General features: G+C 37.8%; 1 protein-coding gene across 1 annotated transcript; it reads left to right on the top strand.

Moving 5' to 3' along the window:
- Positions 1-868: 868 nt before the first annotated feature.
- On the top strand, positions 869-1,669 carry LOC145086668 (kirola-like). The gene is made up of 2 exons (XM_079024492.1): positions 869-1,098; positions 1,198-1,669. Exons 1-2 carry the CDS (start codon positions 912-914, stop codon positions 1,470-1,472), a joined length of 462 nt encoding a protein of 153 aa, XP_078880618.1. The 5' UTR covers positions 869-911; the 3' UTR covers positions 1,473-1,669.
- Positions 1,670-10,290: the final 8,621 nt, after the last annotated feature.

Genomic DNA, 10,290 nt, shown 5'->3' with positions numbered 1-10,290 from the left:
AAAACCGATGACATGAGAGCACCATGACTGGCTTCAAACGTGACCTGCTCCATTATTCCTTTCAAATGGCGTTTCATCATATGAAAGTTTTGGGGTTTAAACATTTTGATTTCAATTTGAATTCTGATTTATGGGTTTCATCTGATTTTGATCTCTAATTTCTTTTTCGAGTTTAATGCATTTGTTGCTTACTTAGGCATAGATTTTAAAAGTACAATAGATGAAGGAGGTCTCCTTGGATCTATGGTTTTTTGTTGTGTAATTTGTTTATCAGATCTATGGTTTTTCGCTGTGTAATTTATTTATCGGATCTATGGTTTTTTTTTCTGCAATCTAGTTTGGATCTATGGTATTTGTTTTGTTTATAAGATTCTTATTTGTAACGGTGGTAGTGACCGGAGGTTCGTGGCAATGTTGGTTAGAAGTAGTTTCCTAGTGTAATGACCGGAGGTTAGTGGCAATGGTGGCCAGAAATGGCTTTCCGGTGACCGAAGCTAAGGAGGGAGGAGGGATAGGAGTAGGGATGGATCACATTTTAATTTATTTTATTGTTAAAATAAATAATAAACTAATTATTAAATAAGAATTTAATTTAAAAAGAAATAGATCGGGTAAAGTAGGCTTTTTATGTATGGGAGTGACTAAATACACAACAAAACATATAATAAGAATAAGGACGGTTGGAGTTAACAAGAAAAGGTAGGGATTAAACATGCAAATTATCCAAATCTTAGGGTCTAATTTAACCCTATATTAAATTATTAGTAAATGAAGTTTGCAATATTGAAAATATGTATATTGTTTATTTTCATGGAAGTTAGAAATAAGCTATGGACCACAACACTCTATAAAGCTAGATGGAGCTCAAACCATTTTCCTCATTGTCTTTGTAAGATTCATTTTTAAGGGCAATGGCTCTAAGTGGTATTTTGGTTCATAAAATTCCCATCAAATCAGATGGGAACGTGTTCTATGACATTTTAACGAACAGCCCATATAATGTATGTGAAATTTGCCCTGATTGCATGACTAGTGTTGATCTGGAAAATGGTGAATGGGGTGTTATTGGATGCGTCATTGTTGCTTCCTTTATACATGGTTAGTTCGTTTTTTATGTCAAATTTACAACAAACGTAACGTTTTGTCATATTATACTTGAACTGATTATGATGTATTTCGTATCACATCACATGGTAGATGGAAAGACACATGTGGTTAAAGAAGTGCTTCACACAATCGACAAGGAGAAAAAGTCTGTGAGCTACAACGTGATAGGTGGCGATATTATGGATGCTTTCAAGATCTTGTTGATCACGATTGATGTTGACACAAGCGAAGAAGAGAGTTTTGTGACTTTGACTTTCCAGTATGAGAAGCTAGATGAAAATCAAGATGCCGCTGAAAGTTTGATGGATTTTTGCCTTAAGGTCATCAACGATATGGAGAACTATTACCTTGCGAAGTCCATCTAAAATTGATCTATGTGCGCAGTTTGTTACAAATGAAGTTCTTTGGATTATTTGAGTTTGTTTCACTATATATGTGCAATTATTACATATCAATTTCCATTACGTTTGCATGAGATTGATGTGTATTGTATAATATCATTGAATTCCCGGTATTCTATCATATATTTTGTTGCCCAGTTAAATAAAATTTCAATTGATAATTTGGTGGTATGTTATTATATTCTACGGCCAAAATAACAAATGATGAAGATACTTTTTACAGCTTTCAAATAATTCTTTATATGTAGTTAGCGAAAATAGGAAAAAATCACATAAATGACCATACTTAAGAAAAACCTTTAAAAAGGTAACCCCTATTTTATTTGTATAACAAAGTAGTCTTTTATTATGTATCCATGATCCATGATCTTGACTTATGGAACTATTTATGAATTTTCCGGTGCTAAATAAACCTCCAATGATGGGGGATTTAGATGTGGAGTGTATCCATGATCATTGCGGAATATAAAAAGAAGTCTCCATCTATTTAAACTTCTTTTACTTCTTGAAAATTTCATTTTGGATTCTCGATCATCTAAACTCTCTCTGAAAGTCAAATAATATTAATAACTACTTAGACCATTTCTAAAAATCAATGCAAGATATAACTACCCGATGGATACAAACCATGTACCGTTTGTTATTTAATATATATTTTTTAGGGATAATGACATATAGAAGGATAACATAGTTTAGGTTGTGTATTACCATTGAATATTTTTGAATTGTTCACGTTACATCTTTATGACTAGTTGGTGTAGGTAACATAGTTTAGGTTTTATTCACATTTAGTGTCCTAAGTTTTTTTGGTCTACATATTAGCATTGAACTTTTTTTGATCGTTCACATTACATCTTTATGAACTTTTTTTGATTTTTCATATTACATCCTTATGATCTTGTTTGGACAGTTGGCATTATATCCCTTATGACCTAGCAGCTCCGGTCGTCTTCTTTGTTGTCATTGAACCGTTCTTCAACTAGCTTGTATGAGAGGTGTTTCAGTTTATGCTCGGACCTACTCAATCGTCATCTTCTTTAAATTGTCATGACTCATTTGTTTGAAATCGTATTGTCATAATTTTTTTCAACACATAGTTTTCTATGTGTACTTCATTTTAGGCTATATAAATACCTTATTTAGTTATATGTTGATTGAGTTACAGGTCCCCACAACATAGGGTATCAAAGCTAAACTTATTTTATTTCAAAATTGAATTTATTGTTTGTACTTTATTTAGACTATATAAACACCTTATTTTTTTGTATATTGGGTTAATTTTTGTTGGTTAATATGGTATTGTTTTAATCATTTGGCCTCAAATAATTAACTAGTTGTACCAATTGCATAAGAACATGTGCCGATTCCAACCAGGTATTGAACCAAAAACTGACACCGACATTGAAACCGGTATAGTCTGACCGGTCCAATTATCAATTATCATTATTAGTCTAAACTGGTTCTAGTTCCAAACTGGGCCGGTCTGGTTCGGACTGATTGCTCATCCTAGTTCCAACTAACCACCAATAGCTTAATAAACATTTATCTGACTAACTACCTAATACCATTCATGCTCATCTGTCACACCCCTGAACCAGACGACGGAAACGTCCGGGGGATCGCGTGACTAACAATTGAATAATCATCACAATGAATATACATGAAACATAACACATTCGTCACCAACATTACATAATACAACCAACATTGTTCACATCAAGTACATTGTTAAAAACATAAGTTCAAATTGTTAATAGTACAATAAGTGTTGTTACATAAAGCAAAACCATACACACCTGCAAATCTTCCAGCATAACGATTACCTGAAAGTAAAAGTTATTTTGTAAACAGTCAACATATATAATGTTGGTGAGTTCATAAGTATGTTTGAGTAAAAGTCTTTGTATCTGATGAGTTGAAAAACTCTTAGATCGATTAGATCTTCAACAAGTTAATCAATAAAACCAAACAAACACAATAAACATGATATAGAATCATGTAATGCTTAATGATTCAAATGTAGTCACGCCTCAGCAGAGCTCGGAAGAACTTCCACTGTACCCAACAATCTCCCCCTTTGTGCCAATTGTGGCAAGACTTCACTTCGGTGGAGGTTGAGGAGTTCGTTTCACAACCTTGAACAATCTTGGAATAATGGCAAGAAGAGTCTGTCTGAGAGCCATATACCACCGAAGCATATCTAAGAACAACTTCTTGTCTGCCTCACTGTTTTGATCACACCCATGGATAAGTTCAAGAATGTGCTCCAAGTAGGAATTGGAGAATAGATGTTTGTTAGCCAGAGAAAATAAGCACCTTTGACCTTCGTCTCTAAGAAACATGATGTGTGAGACTGTGGATCAATTTTTCCCTTCACCATCAGCTTAGTGTCGCCTGCCTTCCCGATTGGCTTGATTAAGGGCCTCTTGCGTATAGAAGCGACAATCTCGTGATCCATCTTTGCCACTTCATGAATGTAGCACACTAGCATACGCTTTATGTGATCAATGATTAGCTCATATTCCTTCTGATTGGAGAGTAGAATATTGTTCAGGAGAATCCAATCGTGTGGTTTCAGATTTGGCAAATCGGCAAGCGAGACCATATGGACCGAACCATCTGATCCTTGGGTCACTTTGAACTTGATATTAATGAACTTCCCTGCTACAGTAGGTTTCAGCACCTTGATTGTTGTGATCTTCTTGTTACTCCAGGTAAGGTACTGAGGTTGAGAGAATTCATGATAGTATTGAAGCAAGTCTTGATCAACCTTCGGGTTCGGAGAAGGAATCGCCACTGTAGGCTCAAAGCAGTGAAAGATGAAAGCCTTACGAGTGATTGGCATATCAAATTGAGAATCTTTAGAATTCTCGACATTGAAGGAAAGAATAGGTTCTAGCCAATGTGAACTTGGAGCTTCAATAACCTCCTTTTGAAGCCTTTCCAACGTCCACAAAGGAAACTTCAATTTCCTCTGATTAAGCAAATTCGCTTCCCTCTCCTTATTAATCGCTTCAGTAACTTTTTCCTTAATCTCCTAAGCAGTGGGCTTGGCTTTGAGAGGACTTGGTTTAGGAACCGTTTATTCAATATCATCAACATCATCTTCATCATCATTATCATCATCATCAATTCCTTCTCCCTTATCTTGCATACCTTAACTCGAAGCTTCTTGCCCTTTTGGTTCAGTAATCACCTTCTGTTGTGGTTTCGGTTGTTGAGGTTTCGATGGTTGGGATGAAGTCTTTTTTTCTTCTCCCCCTTGTTACGGAGAGACAACGGACTTCAGAACACCCTCTATCTGACTTAGAATATCAAGTGCAAGCCATAACTTCTCAGCTAAATGACGTCTAACCGAGATGGTAAGAACTGAATCGTAGGCTTCAAAAAGATGGAGAAGAATGGAGTGAACATTACCAACAGAGTTTTTTACCACAGACCGCTCCGAATGCAGTGCTTCAAGCTCCTTGTTTGCTTGATTGAGCTTCAGATTCGGGGTTTTAAGTTGAGTGGTCTTCAGAGCAAGCTCATCCATCACTCTGCTTTCCAAGGCAAGATCTTCTTGAAGTTTATCCAAATGTTTAGAGACAGATGCCTGATGTTTAACGTGATCAGAGGTGAGGTTCTTGCAAAACACCTCAAAGAGCTCTTTTTCCTGCTGAAGAGATTGAGTAAGGGTCGGAACCGAGGCATTGACCGTGTTGGGATTTTGCGCTGCAGCACCCTGTAAAGACTCAAGGAAAATATTTACGTTAGAAATTAGTTTATCGACTTTTTTGATCGCTTGCATGCAAACTTTCATTGAAGCATCAATTGCTGAAGTGGCATTGGTGATTGACGCTTCGTGTTCTTTAACCCAGGTGGCCATCAAGTCTTTTATGGCAGAACCAGAAGAGGAGTCCTGAGTAGAAGAGAAGGCCTTAAGCTTATCTAGATTCTCATTCAGCTCCTTGAGATGGCGTTTGGTGACAGGGGCATCTTCATCATCGTCACTCTACACTCTGCAGGGACTATAGTAGAAGGTGTCGAAATCTACATCTTCACCACCAAGAACGGTATTGGTTTCTGTTGATTGGGTAGGTGATAGAGGTTTGGTGGTAACAGGGGTTTCGGGCGCTGAAGTACGAACCCCCGTATCAGATACATTGGTGTGAACTCCAATGGTGGTTGTGGTTGTAGCTTCAGAAAATATAGGTGTAGGAATGGGAATAATGGATGAAGGTTGAGATGTAATGATAGGGGAAATGGGAGGAAAGGAAATAGGACTGGAAATAGGTGGAGGATATGGTGCTTGAGAGGAAACATATACCTCTGGTGTAGGCGAACGAGGTGGAGTACCACCACGAACCGAACCTTCTTCATATGAGCTTTCGCTCTCAGATTCGCTTGGAATGATGGGTTGATGACCAGTAGGCGCATACTCGGAGTCGGAGTCGCTTGATAATGCAAGAATAAGCTTTCGAGCAGGTTTCTTGACCTTCTTATGCTTGGGCTGGGAAGGTGCTGCCTTCTCAGACTTTCGCTTCTTTGGAGAGTGAACCTTTGATACTCTACCTCCTTTTTTCTCCCTTTTTCGCTTCTTGCTTCTTGCCTCGCTTAGCAGGTTTGTCTGCTTCTTCAATAGACTTTAACATTTCTGGAGTAAGTTCCCTTGGACCAGAAGAAGGGATCTTCTTGTACTCCTAAATAAGCTTGCTTGCAAGGGACACACAAGCATACATTTACTCTGGAATTGATCCAATGAAGTGAACAGTCCATTCCATTGAGGAGGAAGGCATGATTTCTTGAACTTGGTCACAGTAGTTAGGGTTTCCGTGTACCCCATGTTGTAAAACGTCGAGAAATGCTGACTTGTAGAGATGGAATCAAGATTCATCATCAGTGAGCCCTAGCAGCGAGCAAAACCGGTTCTTGGAGATCGAGGTCTTCTGGTTGAGAATATCAAAGTAAATCTTGTCTGCACCTTTGCCGTGAGTAGCAGTGGAATAGAGTTGTGAGAGGCACACCATTGGTATGACTTCCACCGTTGATAAAGCTTTGATTAGTGGTGAATACTTAAGACATTCAACCACGTGATACATGTAAGTATCATAGAGGAATGAAGTGAGGTCGATCAGCAAGTTCTGGTTTGGCTTGATTGCGAGAAGAGTGGAGCGTGTAGAGGTTTCTTGAACGGAAGAAGTCTCTACCATTGTTGAAGCCTAATGAAGAGGAAGATGAACAATGAGCACCAAATCCCCTGGAATCGTCTTTTTGCTTGAGAGAGTAGGAGTGTCGTAAAGAGTAAGATGACGGTACTCAAAACCCTTATATACGATTTTGTGGAGAGAGAAAAATCAGGAGTAACGATTCCACCAATTTGGGAAACGACACATAAAAAGGTGTGATTGGACAACTAGCAACGTCGATAAAGCAGCTGATGACGCATGATTGGGTAACTGTTCAAATTCATGCGCCTTCCATACTTATCCTCATTTCAAATCACCAATCGATTAGGCTTCCTGCTGACTCATCTCTTGAATTTTTAATATAATCCTTATTGCCACAATTCACTAAGGCTTTATACCAATGCATCCCTTTGTTTGTAGATAACTACATTACACCATAAGGAACAGAAGCTATATATTTGTGAATAGCTTTTGAGGAACAGAACAAGAATTTTTGGAATACGGGCACAAAGCAGTGGATCCCGGGCACGAATCGCTTCCTTCAAAGTCAAGAGAGACTTCAAAGTGCTTGTGTGGATTCCCAATGAAATACGATCAATTACTTGTTAAGAAGCATTGAAAGGCATCTTTTATATATAAGACAATTAATGGTGGCTTTCGCTTCAATTCAGATTTCGGTTCTTGACATAAGACTGAAATAGAACGAAGTACTTATGACACCAATGTGGCCTGTTAAACAAGTAGGTTTGGAACATATTCAGTGACTTGTTGATAATTGGTAATTACAAATCTCAATGTAAAAAAAAAACAAAAACTGAATCCTTTGGGAAGGAAAGTCTTGGGGATAGACATTTTCATAAGGATCTCTTGAAAATAACAGGAGATTTCAAGGTACTTCCACAAAAGTGGTTCCGTTAATTCAAAGGTGAAAGCTAGAACATTTAATTGTTCACCGTCAATGCATTATATGTGTTGAATTTTGGGTTTCACTTAGCTCGTAGTGGCACGAAACTAAGATCAGAAACACAGAATTTGTGTAACCATAAACCTCAGTGGTTGTGCTGAGAATCTCAAGGGTTACAATTATTAAATGAATAATTGATGGAGAATAAGATTTAGGTGGTTAAAGAACAAATGTACCTCTGTTGTTAAATAGGACCAAGCAGAAAAACTCTTAACTCAATTGGAGAAGAGTATGATAGCTCATGATTAGAGTGAATTTGACAGCCTAATTGGGAAGACATGATTGGTTTTTATCAAGTCATTATGGCTTCACTTAGAATCTTTGAGGCTTGAGTCAACATACAACAGCATGCTTCTAGGGACAATTAGCTAATTACAAAGATAAAGAACTATACCTGTCCCAACTCCATCATTGAAATTGTTCCTTATACATGGATTAGATAAAGACTGAAATAATTTAAAATAAAATAAAGAAAATATTTTTTAATTATGGTTTGTATTTTCTGAAAAGAAATAAAAACAGAAATGAAAAGTATTTTTGAATTTTATAAGACTTTCTGAAAAAGAATTAAAAATAGAAAGTAAAAATATATTTAGATTTTATAAAAATAAAAGGAAAAACATAAAATAAATTATGAGAAAAGAGTGTTTACATACTATACAACTGAAACCATCACTTGAAAAGTGAGAAGCGAACCGAGCCCAGTAACACCGAACCCGAAATGGACCGAGCGTTCGGTTCATTTCGGTTCCTAATAGAACCGAACCCAAAATGGACGAATCGTTCTCTATATTTCGGTTCCAACTTTTGTTGAGGGGAAAGTGATTTGAGCACAGACTCAGCTTCCATCATTCCTAAGCCTTGTAGGATTTTATTAAAACTTGTTTCAGGCAAGGCCTTAGTAAAGATGCCAGCCAATTGATCAGTGTTTCTTAAGATATGAATTTCTACATTACCGTCTTCCACATGATCCTTGATAAAGTGATACCTTAGTGCTATGTGTTTCGTCTTGGAGTGTTGCACTGGGTTATGAAAAATCCTAATTGCACTCTCTGAGTCACAATATAGTGGGATTTTCTTCATGTTTAGGCCGTAGTCTCGAAGTTGACTTTGTATCCAAATGACTTGAGACGTGCACGACGTTGCGGGTATATATTCTGCTTCAGAAGTGGAGAGAGAGACGCAGGCTTGTTTCTTTGACTTCCAGCTAACAAGTTTGCCATCCAGAAATTGGTATCCTCCAGTGGTACTCTTTCGGTCCAGTCCACATCCTCCAAGATCAGCATCTGAGAATGCATGGACAAAGAACCCTGACTTGGCTGGGTACCATAGACCGAGCAAAGAGGTTCGCTTCAGGTATCGAAAGATATTCTTCACAGATAGCAGTTGAGGTTCGCGTGGATTAGCTTGAAACCTAGCACAATAGCAAACAAAGAAAATTATGTTTCGTCGACTAGTTGTTAGATACATTAGGGACCCTATCATCTAACGATAGAGGGTCATGTTAGCAGCCGGTTTGTCCAGAGTAGGTGTTAACTTTGTGCCAAACTCCATAGGAACCTTTACTTTCGAATCTCCCAACACTCCAAACTTGGCAAGCAAGGTCTTCGTGTAAGCCTCTTGATTAATGAAAATGCCTTCGGGCCCCTATCTAATATTCAAGCCAAGGAAAAAGTTAATATGACCCATTGAGCTCATTTCAAATTTAGTCTCCATCAACTTCCTAAAATCAACTGATTAGCTAGGATTTGTGGAACCGAAGATGATGTCATCGACGTAAATTGAACGATCATAAGGTGGTCACCCTCTTTCTTACGAAAGAAGGTTGGGTCAACCGAACCTTGTTTAAACTTCGACATTTTAAGAAAGCTAGTTAGAGTTTCATACCATGCCCTTGGTGCTTGCTTGAGACCATAGACTGGCTTGTCTAGAATGTAGCAGTGATCTGGATACTACTCATTCACAAAACCCGGTGGTTGCTCTACATACACCATCTCTTCCAGTTCTCCATTTAAGAAGGCGCACTTCACAACCATTTGGTACACTTCAAAGTTTTTGTGTGCCACATAGGCGAGAAAAATATCAACCGATTCTAGCCTTGCTACTGGAGCGAAGGTCTCTTCGTAATCTATGCCTTCTTCTTGACAATATCCTTTCACAACCAATCTTGCCTTGTTGTGAATCATGTTTCCTTCCTTATCCATCTTGTTCCTAAAAACCCACTTTAGTCCAACCACAAAAGCATCCTTTGGTGTTGGAATTAGTCTCCACACTTTATTTCACTCGAACTCATTGAGTTTGTCTTGCATCGCCTGTACCCAATAAGAATGATCGAGTGCAGTGTTGATTGTCTTCGGTTCAACCTTGGAGACAAACAAATTGAACATATAAAATTCCACTTTATAGAATAGTGCAGTTTGTCTCGCTTTCAGTTGTGATCGTGTGAGAACTTTTTCTGTTGAATCACCAATAATTTGTGTTTGTGGAAGATCTCTGGTCCATTTGGTGAGTGGAGGGTAATTAGGATCATATGTGGGATCCAGTTCAGCATTCACTTCTTCTTCGAATTCTAACTGAATGTCATCATCGTTTGAATTTGCATTCTCCCCCTCGAATGATGATACTTCCTCAACTTCAGGCTCAGAATTCT

Source organism: Lactuca serriola, chromosome 2 (genome assembly GCF_051521515.1).
Source record: "Lactuca serriola cultivar US96UC23 chromosome 2, Lser_US96UC23_V15, whole genome shotgun sequence".
In the NCBI taxonomy this organism is placed as follows: Eukaryota; Viridiplantae; Streptophyta; class Magnoliopsida; order Asterales; family Asteraceae; genus Lactuca; species Lactuca serriola.
The sequence above is the reverse complement of the archived record's forward strand: the minus strand, read 5'-3'. Positions and strand labels throughout refer to the sequence as shown.

Excerpts from the sequence above, each read along its gene's own strand:
- LOC145086668 (XM_079024492.1), top strand. The coding sequence starts at position 912 with ATGGCTCTAAGTGGTATTTTGGTTCATAAAATTCCCATCAAATCAGAT. Across the intron at positions 1,099-1,197 it reads TGTTGCTTCCTTTATACATG|ATGGAAAGACACATGTGGTT; the intron begins GTTAGTTCGTTT and ends ATCACATGGTAG.